The 23,462-nt window shown below is 39.6% G+C and overlaps 1 protein-coding gene across 2 annotated transcripts in view; it reads left to right on the top strand.

Annotated features, from left to right (window-relative positions):
* Positions 1 to 245: 245 nt before the first annotated feature.
* The window catches only part of LOC118423860 (polypeptide N-acetylgalactosaminyltransferase 13-like), a 37,565-nt gene continuing 14,348 nt past the window's right edge, over positions 246 to 23,462 (top strand). For both annotated transcript variants that reach the window (XM_035832153.1, XM_035832152.1), the window contains exons 1-7: positions 246 to 1,214; positions 17,171 to 17,336; positions 17,961 to 18,127; positions 20,290 to 20,509; positions 21,071 to 21,241; positions 21,994 to 22,111; positions 22,564 to 22,744. In XM_035832153.1, coding sequence (XP_035688046.1) covers positions 1,046 to 1,214; positions 17,171 to 17,336; positions 17,961 to 18,127; positions 20,290 to 20,509; positions 21,071 to 21,241; positions 21,994 to 22,111; positions 22,564 to 22,744 — 1,192 coding nt within the window. In that variant the 5' untranslated portion in view covers positions 246 to 1,045. The remainder of the gene's footprint in view (positions 1,215 to 17,170; positions 17,337 to 17,960; positions 18,128 to 20,289; positions 20,510 to 21,070; positions 21,242 to 21,993; positions 22,112 to 22,563; positions 22,745 to 23,462) is intronic.

The following is a 23,462-nucleotide window of genomic DNA, read 5'->3' as shown; positions in this document are numbered from 1 at the left end:
GATTTATCCTCTTCGGAAATTAAAAAAAAAAATGCCCCGGCAATTCCAAACCTAGCCGCTCGGGCGGCTAAAACTCATGTCACTTCTTTAGGAGCCCGAGTGAAGTGAGGAAATTTGCCTAAAGTGCCTTTCCCAATGGCACAACGGAAATGTCCAATTTAAATTCACAGTTATAGTTTAAATCCCCACTGCACACGTGGAAGTTTCGCGGGAAATCTTTTTGAAAGGCAAGAGAGCATGCCGGGATATATGCTAATGACCATTTCCGCCATCTTGTTTCCTGTCTGCAAGTTGGAGGAGTTCACCCGCCGGCCACGTAAGCTGAAATAATCTCTTCTGCTGGGCTCACAAAACCCCTCTAAACTCAGCCAACATGCGAAGAACTTAGTGAGAATCAGACAGGACTCTTAGCGAGAGATTTCCTCGCCGTATTGTCTTAACTCTGGCGATTCGTAAGGAGGTTGGTCTATGCGAAAACAACTGGCAAGAGAACCCAATGTGTAGTGCGACAACCGCAACTTCGTAAGTGTATGGGCGGGAGTCTTCAAGTTTGTCAACTTGTTATGAGCGGAACACTTTGTTGGGAAACATTCTGCAAGACGTCTCGTGAATCAGAACGTAGGTGTCCGAGAACTGGGTCCCTGGCTGGAGAATTATTCTGGCTTTGCCGAACAACGTGTGGGCTCGATCCCAGCAAAACGTAATCCAGCGGGCCGCCCAGAATTTCTCTTCCGGATTTGAGAGATCCCATTTTTACGAGACAGAAATTGCGAGAAGTGAGGGCGTTTCTAGGAAGTCTGGGAATCGTCAAACTGTACCTTGTCGTCTCAGTATTTATACGCGATGGAGGCCCAGCCGTGCGTACTGTAAGAGTGACGGGAGGGTGAGTTGTTGTACCGAGCCCACCCTCAGCTCTCCGCGGGGCATTCGAGCTTTCTCACCGCAAACTTTCTCTCAACGTTTCCGGTAGCAAACGGGCGGCTGTTCTCCTACAAACGTCACAGTTACTTTTGGTTATCTCAGTATTCGGGAAAGAAATATCAAAATGGCTCGAAGATTAGCTTACTGTAAGGTGATTGTGGCCACGTCGATGGTTTGGTTCATGCTGGACGTGATGTTGATACTGTATTACTCCGAGTGCGACACTCAGTGTGAAAAAGGAAAACCTGGACCAGGACCCATCAAGAAAGGCATCAACAGCATCCTCAGTGTCGGTAAGTAGTGTTCTGGTTTGTCACAACTGTCAAATCTACAGCTACCTTCTAAAGCCTATCATTCTGTTATGTACTAGTAGACAGGCCATGCTGCATCTATATCCACAACTATCATTAAAGTGAGAGGTAATGAAACAAAATGTTCTTGTCCTTCACAGCTGTCAATCAACCCTTCAGCAATCTGTCAATCATTCTATGAAATTGACAGGCTACATCAACACCGCCACCCCCCACCACACACACTAGATCACAAACATGAAATGCTGTCAAACACGATATACCCAAACTGGTAACGCAAGAGTTATTGCAGGTGTAAAGCAGACTTTTCTATAATAGAATAGAATACTAACATTATTTTCTAAATATTTGAATAACTCCATAGTGAGCTGTTAATGCGTGATAGTTTACATCAATATTGTTGTTTGTAACGTTTTACTTCATTGAAGTCGATTTAATTGTCTGGGCAGTCAAGGGTATGTTGCCACTGAATAATAAATATTGCCGCTGAATCCGCAGTTTCATTCTCCACTGTTGGTTTGGAGATAGCTACTGGGGTACTTAAAGTAGTAACAAATGGTTCCGTGTACGATAAACCATGCTAGGCTAAGTGCTGAGCTAAGTCCTTCTGACTCCACCATGTGAAGATTGTGATCATTTCTTTCATAAATATATGGCTGCAATTCAGCATAATGGGCGTGCTCTTCTCCCAGTCAGGTTGTTTTGGTTACAGAGCAGAAGTGGTGGTAAATGGAAAAAGGATGCGTGCAGACGCTGGTGTCATGCCGGCGGCCCGCCCGTAAGTTAATCACGAAATTATGGCACCGCTACCAGCACTGCTGGCAAGGTGCCTCGTTTATTATCACTGGCAGAAGGTGAGCGTCGAGGCAGAAACATTGTTACGAGCGTGTGACATAATAAATACTGTTGGCGGGATGCTTTAGGGGTAAACCACAACATCACTAGTACTATGGAGGGAATACCAACTGGGAGTATTGTGCACTAGTACTGGTAATCAAGGTAGCGCTGCATACCTGTACACTAAACGTGTAAAAAATGTTTAGGTTCAGAATGGAAGTAGAGTACATGTAGTCCAGTCAAATGCCATATCGATCAAATAGAATGCCCTGTTCTATTCTGAACACCTTGGTCAAATACGGCCCTATTGGGGCATGCAGAAATGGCCAAAGAAAAATGCTATGCCTTCTTTGCTGAAAATTACTCTGATGGAGTACAGTTGTTTTGGGAAGGATAGCATAGCAAGTTACTTAGTTGGTGGGCAGGATGCACGTGTGAAGCAGGGTACATATACGGTATAGGAGACTCTGCACAAGCTGACTTTGCAGTAGGGCCCTACAGTTGGTATGTGGTACAAGAGTGCCCAAACTACTTTCTTCATTTCGTTCTTCTCCTGGGCATGTATGCAACGGCCATGCATGCAACAAAATGCAGTGGAAAACCTGTCACAGATACATGCATCCTGCTATACTAGTATACACGTGCATCGACTGCATTTCAGAAACCGGACACTCCTGCCAACCAAGAAGGTAGTGCCATGCAGGGCCTCCCGCTATCAGTATGACTCAAATTATAATGCCCTTACCACGACTACACTCCTCAAACGACTGCAATCAGTGAATCAAGAAAGAAGGCATATAGCATTTTTCTTTGGCTAGTTCTATGAGGATTTCAGGGCCCATAAAGCTAAACCCAAGTTAATCAGTATTGATAGCTACGTTGTGGCGGCGGCCAATTTTGTCCAACTCTCGCCGTTTTTCACTGAGGTGTTTGAAATTAAAACGGGGGCGGGGCTTATGGTGTTGGTGTCTGGAGTGGCCCATTATATTGTAAACCACCTAAAAAGACCAGATTCTCAATTGTCAAGTCTGCACTAGAAAAAAGAAGAAACATTGCTGTATTAATTACTGATATTTTTTTTCAAATTGCATGTAATGTTTATGCCAACAGGTAACCCAAAAAATGTGTATATATGTTTTAGCCACACATCTAATATAATCGTTCACCCCCTGGACCTGATCCTCTGGATCTGAAAGCAGACCTGAACATGAACAAGTTTAAGTACATGCTGGGACTATATTATACTGTGATTATCAACTTGAAGGTGTAGACATACCAACAACTAAGTAAGGCTCCTCATTTGATCCATTTCTTTATTATTTATGAATATGATCAATACCAAATGTCCCTTTATGATTGGAGGTGAATGGATGGATGATTATACAATGTACTTCATTTACATTTTACTGCATTTATATTTTAAGGGCTGTAATGTTTTCAGTGTGGTACAAATAGACATTTGTACTGTGTGTTGGGAGTAGTTTCTTTATACAAGTTACAACTGTGAACTCCAGCTGACGTAAGGAAATCCATGGCAATCTACATAAACATGTGAATCAAACCATAACATTACAACAGCGGGGGTGGTCTGTGTATGCCATGTGTTACAACTAATACAAGGACTCCATGGACTGTAAGGGTAGATAATTGTAGCAAGGTCATGTAACACATGACTTTATCAAGACCATGCTTTGTATATCAATAACATACACAGCAACATTAAGACCCCGTTCACATGGGAAAAAAGCAAGTGAGTTAAACGAGGAATCCGATTAAAATGACCAATCCAAAGCCATGTGAACAGAACTAATCCGATTGGATTGCCCATTTTGGATTGGATTGGATAGGATTGCAATCCACCTCGGGAGGTGGATTCAGCGCGCGCAATCCGATTGGCGCGCAATCCGATTGACCGGAATCGGCCATGTGAACACAATTGGATTGGATTCGGGCTTGTTTCATGGTTTTTACGTCATACATACGGGTACAGTGGACATTAGATATACAACCATACCTACAACATGGCAAAAAAAGTATGATACACGGATTAGAAAAGAAGTTTATGGGCAAGTTCGCTTGCAAAATCATCTTACCGCTATGGTTAACAACCGGACGCCGCAAGATTCGCCGGAACATGTGCACCGGTTCTTTCCAAAAATCGGCAGTGTGAGAAGACCAACTGGTTAATTTTGGCAATATTGCCCATGAAAATAACATGTATGGTTTCGTTTCTCTCCTGTTGTTGGAGCCAATGTCCCAACACCACTAAAAAAGCAAATATTCTACGAGAAACGCAGTCGGAAGCGTGTCTAAACAGAAATTTCGAGCTTGGGTCACTTCACTGCATGCAAGCATGGGCGAGCAGTTTTTTTAAACGAAACACAGACTTTTATTTCAGATAAATACGTGATGAAGTCAAATGTTTTGGTAGCAGTTTGCCTTATTTATGCAACTTCTGCAACAGATACATTTTATATAGTCAAATGTAGAGTATAATCACACCGCGCGTAACATTTCCAACCCCAGTCTAATAGACTATCCCAATGACCCCGTATGACCCAGAGGCCGCCACTTTTGTCAGTGTGTGTTGCGGACCATCGACGCGTCAAAATCTGACCAAAGCCGGCCTATTTCTCAAGTTATAATCAATATCGATGTCGCTACATCCTTCAGAATTATGAGGTAGTCTGGCAACATTTTGGAAAAACTACGCGTGCCCGCGGTGGTCGTTGGAAACACGACGCGTGCCGCGGTAAAGAGTTTAATCCGATTGTGTGGTCGCGGTCGCAAGTTTGAGTTTAATCCGATTGTATAAAACTCATGTGAACACATTTTTTTTAATCCGATAGAAAATTTCAATCGGATTCCTTGTTTAACTCACTTGCAATTTTTTCATGTGAACAGGGTCTTAATGTCCTTTAAGTTTAACCCTACTTTTGAGGCCTGTCCAACTTCGATGACACATAACACCTGAACGGCTAACACTACAGCCACTAAATTTGGTGACTTTTCCCAGAATTCAGTTACCAGTATTTAGGGCTGCTGGATGTTAACAGGCTTTTTTGACGAACATCATTAAATTCAGTTTAACAATGTATTTTTAAGATTTTCTTGCTGCATTACTGCTAATGCTGTCTTATTTCAGGTATAAAGTCATATGTAATTTAGTTGATTTCTTAAAAATTGAATTGCATAAGTTATGCTAATCTAGTGACATCATCAGCCAAACCCAAGATGGCAGAGAATCGTACCAAGTATATTAGTAGCGTATTATCCCTTAAAATTCATAAATACCTATCATTTATTCATCAGAACTCTTTGTGATTTTTTGCTGAAAAAAATGTATTTTTGAAAATTGAAGTTGGCGGATCTTATTGATGTCCGCTGGTTTGTATGAGGCAATTTTATGACATCATTTTCATGTCATTGATGTTGCTATTGACAACTGAAGTCTTGGCAGATATTTTTATGTTGTTATCCAATATCTACACTTGCTGTAACATTTTTCGTGCATACCTTGAAGTTTTCTGGGAATAGCCATTTTTCATGGTTCCAGCCAATACAATCAAATTGATGACGTCATAATGACGTCAAATTTCTTACATTGCTCCTATTTTGTGTCTACATCATTTTCTGAAAATTTGGTGCTCATAAGTCGTTGCAGGAGTACAAGAGGCAGATTGACCAAAAAAGCTCAGTGACAGTCAGTCTGAATAGGGTTGACTGTAAGTTAACATTAAAAAACAGTGTTGTAAAGGCCTTCTCTAAGCTGTTCCGAACACCTGTATATCTGAAGTGTACATACATAGCCTTGGGTAAAACAAGGCTGATACTGTAAATGCATTTAATTTCGCGGGGATTTAATTTTGGGTAGCAGGAAAAAAGATTTTTCGCGTTGGTTTTAAGTAGCACCATGCATCGTAGTCTCTTACTGCCATGAAAAAATGTTCGCGGTGGTTTTAACTTCGCGGTGAAGCGGCCACCGCAAAAACCACGAACATTAAACCACCGCAAAAGTTTCTGCATTTACAGTACTCAGGCTATCTAGGATCTCCTTCCCATGATCCCTTGCGTGATCCAATGTGAAAAGAACAAAGATGTGACCTGTATACAGTAATCAATGACAGATGATGGCACCATGGTAGAAGGTTACATTCTAACCCTAACAACCTTCTTAACCTGCATTCAATTTGTTACAGGTACAGTGTAGACTCATTGCTAAGCCGTGTCCTATTTCCCAACTTCCTTACTTACCCTGCCCACTGGCTATATGTCACGTCAGCCAGCAAATATCAGTGTCAGTCACCAATCAATTTTCATAAGAAAGCATTTTTGCAGTAGAATATGGTACTTTGCGTTGATGTATTATTGATTGTAACTCAGGAGGCAATCAGAGAAAATGTGGTCCTGCTATGCAGACTGCTCTGATATCTTATAATATCCCGTCATGCATACTCCAAACATCACTTGGACACCAAGCCTAGGAAAATTAATGATGTGTTTCAGATATGGGTCTTGAAAAAATGATAGGGATTTTCTTTCTTTTTTTCTTTTAGATTCAATCAAAAGAGATTGCAGTACATTGTGCAAGTAAAAGTCTTGATAAACTGAACAATGAAGACAAAGAAATTTACGAATGTTTACTACATGTTCAAAGCCCTAATTTTAGGGTGTAAAATATGTAGGATGTCTGTTTTGAACTTCATTACTCAGATACCAGGTAGAATTTTTACATACTGTATGCACTATCATACCAAATTTTGTGTCCTTAAGACCTGGGCATGGAAGAAAAAATCTTCAATGAAATCATTTTAAAGGTTATCTATCAAAAAATGTTTGCGGTATTGGCCCACTCTACCCTTGTGACAAATTTCATGTCATTCCGTCCAGGAATGATGGAGATGAATCCCTTTAAAGATCGCGGCAGGAGAAAAAGAAGAAGAAATGTGACGAAACAATATTTTCACTCCGTAAGATACCTGGGGTATGGTGGAGTGAAAATAAAAAGCTTAGGTTGGCAGGTTTTTGCTAGGTTCAGTCGGGTAGCTGGAAACAGAATATTTTATTCCCAGGGCCTATCAAGAAATCAAACTTTGCTTTCTCTGATCACCATTGTGTTAGGGTAATGGAGAGAAAGGAATGGGGGAGTTTAGGAGTAAATTGGGAGATGGGAATCAATAATCTTGGACTGAAAAGAGCCTTTGTGGAGTAATAAAGTATATACACAATGTGGAAGACAGCCAAAAACATCTTGGACTGCCTGGCTTTGGGTCATAAGTGGATTCTTCAGTTTGGTACACAGTTATAACACTCAGTATAATACAGCTATGATACTTAGTAAAAATACTAAAATACAGTTATAATATTGATAGAAGTATAATACAGCTACGATACATAGAAGTATAATGCAGCTTTGATACTCAGTATAATACAGTTATGAATAAACTTTACTGCAATCGCACAAGGGACAATATATGGCAACCAATAACAACTACTACATGTAGCTACATGTATATAGACAATAGTACTAGTACGAGGCTACATACCGAACAACAAAGCATTATTGATTACAATACAGTTTTGTATGAGTGATCTGGTCTCTCATTTGGAATAAGGTATGATTTATAAATAAATTGGCAGATATATATATATTATAAGTTGAACATGATATCTGTACAATCAGTATATGGAAAATGTCATTCTGTGTACCAGTAAGCTAAAGGGAGGTGCAGTTTTAGCTCTAATATTCTTAAAGTTGAATAATGCTTCTCTCTCTTTACTGTAAGTAGGATAGGTTATAACAAAGTGATATTCATTCTTCAATATTTTCATGACACGAGGGACACAGTCTCTGAGTGGCTGGTGTGTTACTATGACGACCTTTTACAATTTCTGAACAATGTGCACTGATTCCCAGTTTTGTAATGATGTATTCACTCCATAAAACTGAGTGCACCAAGAGAGCAACCTGGTCCTCTGACTTTGTTTTCAGTGTGCGCTGATGTCGAAAATGCAAACATTTGTTCCCGAATCAAATTGGCATGGCGTTGGTTCTTTTTCTTCCAATTGACATATTAAGGCTGTTGAGGTGGAGCGCATTAATGTCAATTGTCTTATGATATTCAGCATAATGCAGTTGTAATACTACCTGTAATGTAGTTATGATGCTAGTAATCAGTATGATACAGTTACGATATTGTTCTGTACAATCTACTGAATGAAGTTCTATTTTAATTTTATTTTTATAGTATATATAGTTTGCCCTTCAGGATATATTGTAGATAGCATACACATAGTACTCTACAGAGAAAATAAAGAAGATAAGGCAAAGATGGATAAAGGCTACATTTTGCAATGCTAAGCTTCATCCTACTGAAGTAGCCTGTAAAGGTTTGAAATATAAATGAATTATAGATATAAGCAATTAGTTCAAATACCTTCCTTTGTTTCTCAAGCTATAATCTACATACAAAAAAGTGATTTATTATTGAATTTAAAACTCTGATTTTGGCATTTTGGTTTGGAATTTATTCTATACCAACTTTCAATCAATATATTGCTCTGAATGGGCTGAACTCCAGGTCCAATCAGGTTGTCTCTTTTGCTTTGCAAAGGCTCCTCAAATAGCAGCACCCAATCAATCTATATCTGCAAAATGACTCATTTGAACTTGTCATGCTAAAGGCCATTGAGTCTAACCACCTCTCAGTGCTAGTCATGTATCTCCTTACTTTGCTATTGATCTTGAAGAGACCCTCATTTTCCAGGATGCCTTTTAGCCTTGCCGATATCCGCCCTTAGTGGCCCTCCACGTTGGCCTGACCCATTGTTAGTTTTACAATTGATGGTAGAGGTAGTGTCCTGTGACGCATCATTTCCCAAAATTGATTACAGATTCTGGCATCGTTAGTGCCATGTCTGATACGTGAGTTTTATTGGACCCTGCTGGCTAGACGGAGATGTGCCATTAAGTAAATGTTTGGCAGCTTTCAAAAGGTTACCTCAAGCCGATCTATAGTGGAGAATACGTGCAGTTGAACTTCGTTCTGATTGGCCACGAGTGATGCCCATCATCACCTTGTCAAAGGCTTTTGTGTAGTGTACAAATCATAGTCAAGAAATAACTGTCAACTTGAACAGGACATTTTTTTGCAGATAAAGGAAGATGTCTGAGATTCTCTAATTATTTCATGTGGTGCACCTAAAAACTGTTTGGTGCACCCAATTTTTTAGGTTGGGTGCACCAGTGCACCTAATCCAAAAAATGAATTTCGAGGCCTGCATATTATAGCAGGATCAGAAATAATTAATTGAAAGAAAAATTTACTGACATAGCTTTCATTAGTGAAAGGTTTCCATCCGTTTTGTTTTGACGTATATCTCAGTCCAAGACTGAAGCTGTCATAAAATGGTCTTGAGTAACAATATGCTTGAAATTCGCTTCACGACAGCAGATTGACCTTTCGCTACAAGATATGCCCGCAGATCGTCATGAGTCAGGGTAATGGCTGGTGGAGGTAACAGCCTGCCCGCTATCTATAACGAGCACTCAGAGACATCTTAGGTGTCCACGAAGGATCCATCTCCTTCAATCTTCCTAAAACTTCCATCCTCAAAAGACGCCACGGAACCATGCGCCATATGCATGGTCCTCTGAAAGATTGATGGGCACTAAATCCCAGCTTACGATGGTTGTATGAAATTCACTGAGCTGTGCAGGAAGTATATGATGATATGCCATGTTTACAGTGTCAGGTGTTGGCACCGAAATACCACCTGCATATGCAGGTTAGTGCAGGTAAAATTGGAGCAGTGCAGGTATTTCTGGTGTCTACCTGCACCTAACCTGCACTGGTCCATGTACTAGGTTTTATACATGAATGTCATATGATGTAGGTGAATGTAGATTGTATTTTATTTATTTATTTGTTCAGCTGTTTACAAACAAATAAGCTGCATTGACTGTTACCACCTATAATTTAAGTATATTTAGATAAAAATAGCAGTGGTTCCTGAATGATTTTTAGTATTATTATCCATACTTTCGGAGTGGCGCAGGCAAAATTTGTAATTTTCAATGTTACCTGCACCAGTGCAGGCATGCAGAAAAAAGTATTTGGAGCCCTGGGTGTTGGGCTTTACCTCCATGTGTTGTGTCAGACAGACACAGTCCTGTAGAAACCTGAAAAAGCTTACAATTTATCAGTAATTACAATTTTTCAATTATTACATTTAAAAGCTATTGGCCCATATCAATTCATTAACACGTTACATTTACTTTATGAAATGCAAATAATTTCAACAAAGTTTATTTCTGTCATTTTAGCCATAGCAATATGTTCAGGTTGACTTCTTTACTCCTCAGATTGAGAAATTCCCTGAGGAACAATCAGAGCTGCCACTTGTTACAACACTGTACCTTGTCTATTGGTCTGAACAAACACATGGCGACCCCTGTTATCACAGTGGGCTTGCCCCACCCCGGTTGCTATGGTGATGACAGCTAGAGGTGGTTAGGTGAGGAGGATGTTTGTTCTGTGGAACAGAGCTGATGGAATGTTTGACTGTAGAACTAACACACTTTAACTGATGGAATGTATTTTGCTACATCATGTATAGATGCCATAAAATCTGTTACCTCTGGACATGAAAAATGGAGGTATTGTATTCGTCTTGTGTCAAGATCTGAATGTGTCTCCAAATATATTCGTGATCAGCATAACAGAAGAACCTCGGAATGGATTATAATGGTATTTGGTATGTGGGTAGGTTTTGGAAAGATGAAGGTCATCGTCAGTTTTTGGCCCCCTGGTATGTGACCTTGGTACTGCTGCAGAATTTCTGGATTTTGCATGATCCAGCCAATGGACTTGTGGACCACTTGTAGGCTTAGTATACTGTAGGCATACCACATTTTATTGATTAAGGTTACCGTAGTAGTACGCATTTTTTTAAAAATGGTAAAAATCCAAAAGTTGTTTTGAGGTACGAAAGGGCTGCTTACTTAAATTATTTGAGGGTATTACACCTTGTTAAAGTAAAATACACCTCCACTGCACTGTCAAAGTGTCATGAAGCATTTTCATTCACGGACAGTGTAAAGAAGTCCTTGATCATCTTCGTGAAAAATGGAGATATAGTTTTCTCCATGAAAAATGGAGATATTGTTTTGGGTGTGCCTTTCTGTGTGTGTGTTTCTGGATATTTGTGGTCATAACTCCCAAGAACGTCTGGATGGATTATATATGATGATATTTGGTATGTGGGTAGGTGTTAGGAAGACAAAGGTCAAGGTCAATTTTGGGCCCCCTGGTATGTGACCTTGGTACTGCAGCAGAAATTCGTTTTTTTGTATCTTTTGACCTGGATGTGCTTTAGTCTTGATTTTTTGGTGGCAGATAGCTTATGACGTAAGGAATATGTGGTTTTATGTTTGGGTACATAACCAAGCATAGATTATGTAAATGTGAAAGTAATTTATATATATGATGATATTTGGTATGTGGGTAGGTGTTAGGAAGACAAAGGTCAAGGTCAATTTTGGGCCCCCTGGTATGTGACCTTGGTACTGCAGCAGAAATTCGTTTTTTTGTATCTTTTGACCTGGATGTGCTTTAGTCTTGATTTTTTGGTGGCAGATAGCTTATGACGTAAGGAATATGTGGTTTTATGTTTGGGTACATAACCAAGCATAGATTATGTAAATGTGAAAGTAATTTACATAATCAGACAATTTCATGGAGAAATGAGGTCTCCAAACTCTTGTTTTAATTATGTCTGTTTGTCTGTCATGTTGTGTGTTTGGATTTTTGTAGTCAACATAACTCAAGTCAAGAATTGTAAAGATATTTGGTCAAGGTTGTTTTTTTGTGCAGAATTACATAGGAGAAAGGAGGAGTACATTTGTAAGCATCATAAATTCACCTTGTACAAAATGTGTTTAGGATTGGTGTACTTTATTTGAGTTCTACCCCCACAGAGCTAGTCTAAGATTTGTCCAAAACCTGCCATGAATTGGAGCTGCATACTTTATCTGTGTACGGTACTTTCTTAAGAGCTTCATATGCTGCTATATGCAAAAGCCCACGCAACAGGCCGGGTTTTCTCAGAAATTAATAATCTTTTGCAAACTTTTGTGGCTGCTTTGTACATTGTTATATCTGTTGCATAAACATTCATTTATCAAGTCTGACTTCTGATCATTATCAATGACTGTTAACTTAATGGCCTTGTATGATTTTGTAACTTTGACAGGATATTGTTCTTGAGTATGTTTGTCATTCTCTTAAGTTTGCCTAAACTCTTAGTGTGATTTATTGATCTGGAAGCTAAAGGATGCTCACTACTTTGTTGCATAATTGTGAACATATGATTTAGTCAATTCTGTGTTGATGATAATGATTTTCTTGTATCTTGATTTGTAATGATTTTTTTGGGATTCCCTTGGAAATCAGTTACCTAGGCTTAACTGAAGTGACCACTCTGGAGATTCTTGCTTAGGTGATCAGTAAATCAAAACTGGAATGGGTAGGTATCCCTACATGTACTGAGAATGGAGGCTTTTGTAACAGTACTCCAGCGTAGGTACAAAGAGATTTTATCCATTGTGGAGTTTTGTGCTATTAAGGGGCATTGAATGACATTTGAGTCTACCTACATCTGTCCCTTGCGGGAGGTATGAAAATGAAATCACAATTCTTGAAGAAAGCTAAATATGGCTTCTGGAGTATTACAAAGACCCCATTAGGAGTAAAATGCTAGCTTAAGATCATATCTATCACTCAAAAATTCTGAAATCTGAAGCTTTCAGAGAAACTTGAAAGTCATGAATTCTTCTGTGCCTGAAGGAAGCTTGGTTGGAGGGGGTTAAGAAGGGAGTTACTTGGGCTTAAGGGTAAGGGTAAGATTATATTGTTTTATCTGGCATAAATCCCATAAGGTCCAGAGTGTCTGCTAAATATATTGGGGATCAACCCCCAAAACTGAAGTCAGCATATAAATTTAAAAAAAAGAAGTTGAAAAAAAATCAAATGCTGCCCAAACCAAATCCACCAAAAATGATTGATACTGCCTTGTTGAATGTTGGTAAATATCGCTGACAAAGACTTGCGCTCTAACATTCAAGGTACATGTACAGGCTGTACAAGTGCCTCTCCTGCCAAGATGACCTGGTTGCGTATTGAAAATCTTGTGCACTACAATTTTAAACCTAGTGCAGGGTGACATAGTGCAGGGTGAAAAATGTTCGCTGTGGTTTTCAGTATGTGGTGAAGTGGCAACTGGGAAAACTGTGAACAAAAAAACACTGCAAACATTTCTGCATGTACAGTACTCAGAGGAATTAGGAGAGTTGCAGTTATGTACATACAAATGTACAATTTTGATTGTGCTTCTGTTCTTGGAAAGATGATAATGAGCAGGTGCATTTACATGTAGGTTATTTTTTTCCCTATTTATGCGAGGAAATCATAATTGCCTAGATAAGACTTTCAAACATATTGGAAATGTCAGAACCTAATGTGAATGATGAAGTGCCATGTGAAAATGTAGCTGCCTACTAATTAAGTCTTCAGTGAGCCATTAGAAGCCACTTAGAAAACCATCTTGACAAGGCATTTGCTACTGTACATGCAGGGCTCAAAATACCACCTGCATGTGCAGGTTAGTGCAGGTAAGATTGGAGCTGTGCAGGTATTTCTGATGTCTACCTGCACCTAACCTGCACTGGTCCATGTAATACTAATAGGTTTTATACATCTATAAGATATCCTATCATGGTGTAGGTGCATGTGGATTGTAATATTAGCTGCATTGACTGTTACCACCTATAAAGTATAAAAGAAAAATAGCAATGGTTCCAGAACAATTTGAGTATGATCCATACTTCCTAAATTCAGAGTGGTGCAGGTAAAAAAAGTGGTGCAGGTAATTTTCAATGTTACCTGCACCAGTGCAGGTATGCAGAAAAAAGTATTTCGAGCCCTGAATTGTGTGACCATCCTTATCAATCATCATCATCCGGGCGTGCTGGTTGCACAGATGGCCAGGACTCTCTCCTCCATCCTTCCCTAGCCTATCCTCCAACCATAGCCTTGGGCAGTTCTTCAGCCGAGCAGCCAGAACCCTTATCAATATTCCTCCCAAATTGGCGTAAGATGGAAGGGTTAGTAACAGCAGTTTGTAGAAATGTCACTGGCAGTTTGTATGATAGAGGTGATAGCAGGGATATGCAACTTTGCTCCAGGCCATGTAACATCTTATTTTGTTGGTTCTTGAATAGAAGAAGGATACTTCTGGGCTTGAATATCCACAAATTATTATGAAAATAGAGACTTAATTATACTCTGTAACCTTACATACATGTACAATTGTATACACATAGGTCTAGGGTGACAGTCCACTATAGATTCAGGTATGTATCGCTAAAGAATGGTGTCAAAATTTCCCTTGAAGTTGAGCATATGTCTGTACGTTGAACTCTGTTGGCTTATAATACATTATGATTAGCATAATGTGTTTCATCACTGGAAAGCTAAAATCTATAGTTTTCTTTGAATGATACCTTCTTACTGATGACCACACCCTTGCAATGAGTGTCATGAGAATAAGATGGAGGTCCCCTAAAAAATATAGCAAAAATTAGACTGCACAGGCAGGGCTCGGAATACTTTTTTCACCAGTGCAGGTAACATTGAAAATTACCGCACCAGACAAATTTTACCTGCACCACTCTCTTCAGAATTTAGGAAGTATGGATCATACTAAAATTGTTCAAAAACCATTGCTATTTTTTCTGTTATACTTTATAGGTGCTAACATCCAATAACCAACATCCTGACATTTATGTATAAAACCCAGTACATGGACCAGTGCAGGTTAGCTGCAGGTAGACACCACAAATACCTGCACAGCTCCAATTTTACCTGCATATGCAGGTGGTATTTCGACCACTGACCTGTTTGTGGTTGATATGGATGTTCACGGCAGGAGTGTCTGGAAATGGTGAGGATTTACACCTATTTAGGGGAGAAGTCATTCTCATCTGTCTAGGATTAACCCATAAGAAATGTGTGAAATGCCACCATTCAGAATCACCCCTGTGTATACCCAGACTGAGAATCCAATTTCAAGGGAAGATTGCCTGCCTGTGATTCAGAAATAGGACTGCCAGAGAAAGCTGTTCACCCACATTTTCTCAATCAGCCAAAATGAAAAGTTATGAGAGTGGTAGTTGGAGGTGGGCTATAGTGTTCACCAATCATAATTTGCGCTGTTTGACTTGAACCCATTTTACCTAAATGATATTTCATTGCAAGAATCACCATATTTTCTGTAAGGCCACATGTACACTGACTTAATTTCATGGGTAACATCCTCTGGGGACTTCAAACTAATGCAGAAGGGCAAGACAAATAAACTCCAGCAAATGCTGCTAAGCTGCAGGACTACAAAGCTGGTATTACGAATTGAACCATAGAGCACAGTGTATCACAGGAAACAAACTAGAAAGGCAGCATTTTCATTGCCACATTTTCAGTGAAAATAAAGAATGTTTCCGAAGGAGAAGAGAAGAAGAAAAAATGTCAGAAAAGAATAAAAAGCTGATTGTGAAAGGTGCAATATTAATGCTCTGTTTACAAGGTGAATTCAAAGCAATTTGTATCTAGGGGTACAGAATATTCAGGTCAGGTACAATCCAGGTCCAGGCCTGAATTGTTGCGTATAGCACGCCTGTGTGTTTCAATGGTAAAAATCTGAAATTGTAATATTGCAGAACCATTTAATGTTGCTTGAAGTAACACTTTGCTTATATCAACTGTAAAACTGGAGAATAATTTTTATATTTTTCTTTTATTGCCAAGTATAGTCATAATTTGTAAATTTGCTATCTGTGTGCAGGAGGAAATGACACAAGTGGACAACAACAAGCACACAAAATCACAACAGCACTCATACATACACAACTGCACCGCGGGGAGAGGATTACTATCCAAGCACACGTACATGACATTGTACATGCACACATGGACAACAGCACTGTCAGTAAAGGTGGTAGGGTGAAGGGGCCTCTTAGAAAACAACAGCACATACAAACATCCTTCCTAGGTAATAAAGGTTAGTATGATACAGCCACTATTAGCATATGAAACGCCAGTTTTATGTGTTTTGAAAATAGCACCAGAAGATCAGCCAATATCTGAGGGAAACGCTGTACCTTGGCTTACAATTTGGTGACATTGCTTTTGATATGACTGGTTCACATGAGGAAAATTTCTAGTCAGCGTGTTCACACGAGGAAAAGTGCGTTGACGGGAATGGCTGACTTGAAATTTCTGTCTCCCAACACTGCAGGCGTGTTAACGTTCACATGAACCAAAAACTGTGTTGTACATGCCAAAGACATACAACTTTGACATGTGTCAATGTCGTAGGACCAGAAATTTTCCTCGTCAGAACCAGCCCTTATTATTAAGTTAGAATGTCATGTTAGTATTTATGTTTTGCATTTACAATGTACAGTCTCCAAAACATTTTGCTGGGATGAATTGTATGGATTATTTTCCCTCCAGCCAAGTACATTGATTGTTACTAAGTGTTAGCCTGGGTACCATCCGGAAGATGGTTCGCTCCGGCATTCATTATACATGTATACTATATACAGTCGCTTCTATCTCTGACCTTCATTATACACTGTATATATCGCTTCTCTGCTGTTCCATATGGGATCCCGGACCACGTTAAAGTCTGGAATCGTCCAAATTTTTTACGCAGGTACTGATTGGTTCCTACACATGAGCGAATAAAGGAATGGGTTAAAGCGCTCGTTCCAACAGGCGTTCCAACAACTGAAAAGTCCTCCTTCTGTTTGCGGAAGGGCCTGTTGTCATCAAACAAGTGCTCTAGAACATATTCCTTAATTCGCTTATTAGATGACGTTAGCACCAAACGGTTTGAATGTGCAGGTCTCCAGATGGGTAGCAGAAGCGAACATAGGAGCGAACTACTATCCGGATGGCACACAGGCTACATGTCTGTTGCTATTTCAGTACTTGTAATTAAAGAAATACCATTCAATAGCGGGTTTGTTGATGTCTTTCCAGCCAAGAGCAGTGTCCCTGACGGCCCAGGAGAGATGGGGAAGGCTGTGGTCATTCCTAAGGAAAAAGAAAAGGAGAAAAATGAGAAGTTCAAGATCAACCAGTTTAACTTGATGGCCTGTGAGATGATTGCTCTAAACAGGACCCTACCTGATGTCAGGATGGAAGGGTAAGTACATTTATTATTTAACTGTAAACCTGATAAAATTCACTGTGAAAATTGAAAATTAGTTTCGCGTACCTACACATGTATATACAGGACCAGAGCTGGACTTAAATGTTAAGATTTTGTTCAAGGTAAACCCCTAAATGTTGGGAACTCGGTTCAAGAAAAAGCTATCTCTCATGCTCTTAGACAATGTATTCTCCTTTTGGTTCTAAACCATCCGAAACCTCCCATAGACGTGAAATTTGCACTGTAAAATGACAAAAACATCACTCTTTTCGAACCCTTACGCCACACAAATTTAATAACTGGTTCACGGATTTGCCGTTGCTATTCCGATTTTGACTCCATTCAGTACTTTCATCTCCCTTATAAATACTCATTGTGTACTTGTGACGTTACGTCTATTTATTTCAGCCTCAAAATCCACTACACATGTTGGTGTAATTATTACTTAACAACCTGAACCCTTGACCTTAACCCAGGCTTGTTACAATTTTTTTTTCCTTGTTGCTCCAATTTTTTTTTCTAAAAAAAACCCTGTGAAGCAAGAACTTAAAATTTAGTTAAATTGATGTTTGGTTCTTTCTTCATTCAAAGCTTAATGCCTTGTTTTTCTTACTGCAGGTGTAAGAGTAAGACGTACGCTAAGGAGCTGCCTCGGATGAGTGTGGTGATCGTGTTTCACAACGAGGCGTGGTGCACACTGCTGCGATCAGTCAACAGCATCATCAACAGAACACCACGCCCTTATTTGGAGGAGATCATTCTTGTAGATGATGCCAGTGAAAGAGGTAAGACAGATTGGTTTTCTGAAACAATGTACCTTGTATAGGAAACATTATTAATATCATACCCCAAAAATAATGAAAAGTCTGTCACCATTTTTCATATGGAAAGTCCAAGAAACAAATAAACAAATCCCTCTTCGGAAAATGCCCCTGGAATTCTAAACCCTAGTCTCTAGAGGGCCCAAACTCACGTCACTTCTCCCCTAGCAGACGAGCTATCTTACGTCCCAAGATTGTGTCCACAGCATATTCAGAACACAAGATAGCAAAACTGTAAGTTCCACTGCAATACCAAGAGAAGTCTCTAGGGTGCCCAAAATCTTATCATTTCATGCTTTCGTCACGCTTCACCAACACACCAAATATGAAACTAGTCCTTCTAGCAGTCCTTGAGTTATCTTGTTCACAGACAGACAGACACACACACACACAAACACTAGTGAAAATATAAACTCCATGAAATATATAATTATAGTAATTCACAAAAATGGGAATGTTCTGCAAATTAATCAATGTTACTGAACATCTTTGTTCAAAGGATAAACAAAGGAAATTCTAAGAATTATGAAATAAAGTCAGAAAACAAACAAGACAATGATAAAGAGTTTCATAATCTGTCTTTAGTTATTTTTGATGATATCCTATTATATAGCAATTGTATGTGTACAACAAGTTATCTAATTTGGCCTGAAGTGGACCTTGACCTTCATCTTCCAACACCTATCCACACACCAAACATCGGTACAGCCCATCCAGAGGTTTAAAATCAAATATCCAGAAACACAAACAGACAGACACACACACGGACACACCAAAAACTATTATCTCTATTTACACTAGCTTGACTGTCAGTGCCCTCTCAGTCATACCAGCCCTGTAAAGTGAGCTGAGGAGAAACCAGGAATGATAGACAGATCTAGGCTGCCCCCTTAACCCTGGAGTGTGCACTGGTTACATGAACATGTGCCTGTCCACTCACAAGCACTCCTGTGCATTACAAATGACTCTCTTCCTCAACACACTCTCCCACAGGTAGGGGTTAATAGAGGTCAAGCTGGTAGCACTTTGAAGCCCTAGGAGGGAAGCTGTTTGCTAGGCCTGTGGAAATGGAGGGATTTTCAATGTGGAGATAGTAAAGATAGATGAATGTGCCAAATGTAGTAAAGGCATTTGCTACAGGCAGTTTTTAAACAGTCTTTTCCACAGAATGATTTCTTAGCAGATTTGCAATTATTTATCAGGTGCTGATATACAGTCATATACATGTGGGTCATCTTAAAAATATGCACCAAGAGTAAAGTAATAACCTATATTTTCCCTCTACCACAATCATTTAATCACCATTGAATTAAATGATTGACTGATTGACTGGTCACAATAGACCAGAATTGTCCCATTGATTAGGGCCACTTCTGCCTTGCCAATCTCAGACAGATATCAAATGATGCATTATTCATATATTGTCAGCACACCCCATAAAATCATTCTCTTTTTGTGGGATTTTGTTTTCCTTGTAGGAGGACAAAAAAGTTTTTGATGCTGTTTTAGTTTGTATACAATGTTGATTTTGTAGTGAACTTACAAATTGTCCAATCATTATGGACATGCATAATTCATATTCGCAGCCTTGTTGAGAAGACTGTTGTTTTTACCCCAGAACATTTTAGGGTCTCATCTAGAGAGAGGGTTGAGAAGACTGTTGTTTTTACCCTAGAACATTTAGGGTCTCAGCTAGAGAGAGGGTTGAGAAGACTGTTGTTTTTACCCCCAGAACATTTAGGGTCTCATCTAGAGAGAGGGTTGAGAAGACTGTTGTTTTTACCCCAGAACATTTAGGGTCTCAGCTGGAGAGAGGGTTGAGAAGACTGTTGTTTTTACCCCAGAACATTTAGGGTCTCATCTAGAGAGAGGGTGGAGAAGACTGTTGTTTTTACCCCCAGAACATTTAGGGTCTCAGCTGGAGAGAGGGTTGAGAAGACTGTTGTTTTTACCCCAGAACATTTAGGGTCTCAGCTGGAGAGAGGGTTGAGAAGACTGTTGTTTTTACCCCAGAACATTTAGGGTCTCAGCTGGAGAGAGGGTTGAGAAGACTGTTGTTTTTACCCCAGAACATTTAGGGTCTCAGCTGGAGAGAGGGTTGAGAAGACTGTTGTTTTTACCCCCAGAACATTTAGGGTCTCAGCTGGAGAGAGGGTTGAGAAGAGTGACCAGAGAGACAGGTGTACCTGTGAAGCTGGAGAGGATGGGGAAGAGATCTGGGCTCATCAGGGCCAGACTGAGGGGGTCGGGTGCGGCCAAGGGCCCCGTCATCACCTTCCTGGACGCTCATATTGAGTGCACAGAGGGTTGGGCGGAGCCTCTGTTGACAAGGATAGCGGAAGACAGGTACGTCTGACATGCACACATAAGATTGATTTACATATTTGTATGTAACATTTAAAATATGAAAAGATATGAAAGCTTTCTTTGATTTTATACTTCTAGATTTTTGCAGTTTGTATTATTTATTGAGATTCTCAGAATGAACTCTGAGAGGTGTGGGCAACATCATTTAGAATAACCTTTACACGGCTGACACCTCCAGAGTACAGTTAAAAACAAAATTAAAAGAAATAAGCGCATATACATGTAACTACAACTTAAGTTTGGCGTTTGATTTAGTCTGACTGACAAGCATCAACTATTGTTGACAAAACTTAAATCCTGGGGCCTGAAAATCCTGTGGCTCAAGCCCTCTGGCTTGGATGAGCAGTTATCATCATGCAAAAACGCAGGTAGTGTAATACTATTAAATATTAACGGGCACTTTTCGAAACCATCTGTACTTGAATGTGGCGTTCCCCTTGGAAGCTGTTTAGCCCCACTTACGTGTATTTACCTGTCAGTTTCAAATATCATAACTGAAACTGATGATATTTCATTAATTTTTTCCCTATTGTATTGCAGGACCACAGTTGTGTGTCCCATCATTGATGTGATCAGTGATGACACGTTTGAGTACATGGCCGGGTCAGACATGACATACGGAGGCTTCAACTGGAAGCTGAACTTCAGGTGGTACCCAGTACCACAGCGGGAGATGGACCGCAGGGGAGGGGACAGGACAATGCCTCTCAGGTTAGTCAGCAAAACTTTGCAAACTTCCCGCGCCAAGATGGCGCATAGGTCGGTGCCCATCCTTGTTTCATTAGCCCTGGGCCACACACAACGCAATCACTACAGCAGGGGGCTAGTCCACTAGTCTAGTCTTTGGTATGACTCGGCCGGGATCGAACTCACGACCTTCCGAATGCAAGGCGAACACTCTACCCACTAAGCCATTGCACCGGCTTAAACTCCATTACAGGTCCGTAAATAACTTCATCAGGTTGGCAATTATTCAATATATAATAAGGTTCTTTAGTTACAACCCGGAGTACTTACCTCCAATGTTTTGATCAGGGTTTTTATCAGGGTAGAATGACTTTGGTAGAATGGTAGGATAGAATGACCACGTTTGGTACGGCATTCTTGCTGCTGCAGCGCCACCTACAAGTAGGAGCTAGAACTAGTTTCCTGTCATTCTACCCTGATGATTGTGTCCGATAGACATTGAAATATTGGAAGTAAGGAATGCGGTAGCATCATAGACTGTAGTCTAAGACTATAATGGACAAATGTTCGCAGTGAACCGTGAACATAAAACTACTGCGAACATTTACAGTACTCTCTGGTTGTGCCTAAAGAACCTTACTATATATCCATTAGAGTTGTCGCAAGTTACTAAAGTTGCCAACATGTGGACCTTGTTGATGCTAAAAATCAGTCTATTTTGCAATTTTCTTTTTGAGTAACAGAAGTGATTTTGTTTGATGTTTTTCCCCTACCAGAACTCCCACCATGGCTGGAGGTCTGTTTGCCATTGACAAGAGTTATTTTGAAGAGATCGGCACGTACGACTCGGGCATGGATATCTGGGGAGGGGAAAATCTGGAGATCTCATTCAGAGTAAGTCTGACAAATTGTCTTCTATCCCTCTTCTTTAATTGAAGCAGACATTGCTGCTGTATTTTCCATTACTTAAAATGCACAGACATAAACTTAACAGCTTTTTTTATTCATTGATTATTCAGTTTTACTTAGGGATTGCTTTTGAAATTGTTCACAAGTTTTTTAGCTGTACGGTTGGAAAAAGCAGTGTAATAGAATGGCTTTAGTTAGTAGATGTTCCTACTTTAATGTGGTATGATCACTTTTCACAAAATTTGACTGAAAAAGTGTAGAAATGTGCTACATTTTTATTTCCGTGTGCAAGACAACCGGAGAACGGCTGGATGGACTATATATTTGGTATGTGGGTAAGTCTTTGGAAGGGAAAGATTTAGAAGACAAGAATTTGGTGCGACTATAATTATGCACATTTTTCTTTAAGAGCCATAACATTTTTTCTTTACATCTAGATATGGCAGTGTGGCGGGACCCTAGAGATCGTGACGTGTTCACATGTGGGCCACGTGTTCAGGAAGGCCACACCCTACACCTTCCCCGGGGGGACGGGACAGATCATCAACAAGAACAACCGGAGACTAGCGGAGGTCTGGATGGACAACTTCAAGGACTTCTTCTACATCATTTCTCCAGGTAATAATCCACATGAAATCTAATAGCACAGAATTAAAGTCAAAACTAGAGTTTGGCTACCTCCAAGAAATATGTAGAGCTTTTGTAGATGTTTTGCAAATTTATTTGATTGATTTTATTTTGCACTTTAAAAAATGTTAACATACAGAAAATTATAGAAAACAACAGAACGTGCAAGGGGGTAGAAAAAAGCCATGTGGCTTATACAAACTCTTCCCCTGTCAAAATTTACAAATCATAATATAATTAAATGGATATGAAGATTATACATCAAACAATAATAAATCAAGTGAAAATAATATAACCCAGTGATCATCATAACGTTATAATTGATCTTAACATCAAAAACTGGAATTAGACAAAACTAAACATGATCTACAGATCATAAAGAAATAAGTCAAAATCATACAATTAATCTGCTAGCAAAAACCAAATGAAAGCAAATACAGAAAACCAAAGCAAGGGGTGCAAACAAACAGGTTAAAGTAGCACCAAGTACACGGTATAATACTATATAATAATTTTGCAAATGACTTAAGCATTTGCATAATTCATGTATGGTGATGTTCATTGACTAATGTACACCTGTCACAAGTAAGAATTCCTATCATGTAACATTAAGCATTTTTGCCATTTTGCATAGATTATGCCAATGACTTCCTCATTTGCATATTTGGTATCTGTTTTGTTCCACCTATCATTAATTACATGCGACGTA

This window comes from Branchiostoma floridae, chromosome 10 (assembly GCF_000003815.2).
Source record: "Branchiostoma floridae strain S238N-H82 chromosome 10, Bfl_VNyyK, whole genome shotgun sequence".
Classification (NCBI taxonomy): Eukaryota; Metazoa; Chordata; class Leptocardii; order Amphioxiformes; family Branchiostomatidae; genus Branchiostoma; species Branchiostoma floridae.
The sequence above is the reverse complement of the archived record's forward strand: the minus strand, read 5'-3'. Positions and strand labels throughout refer to the sequence as shown.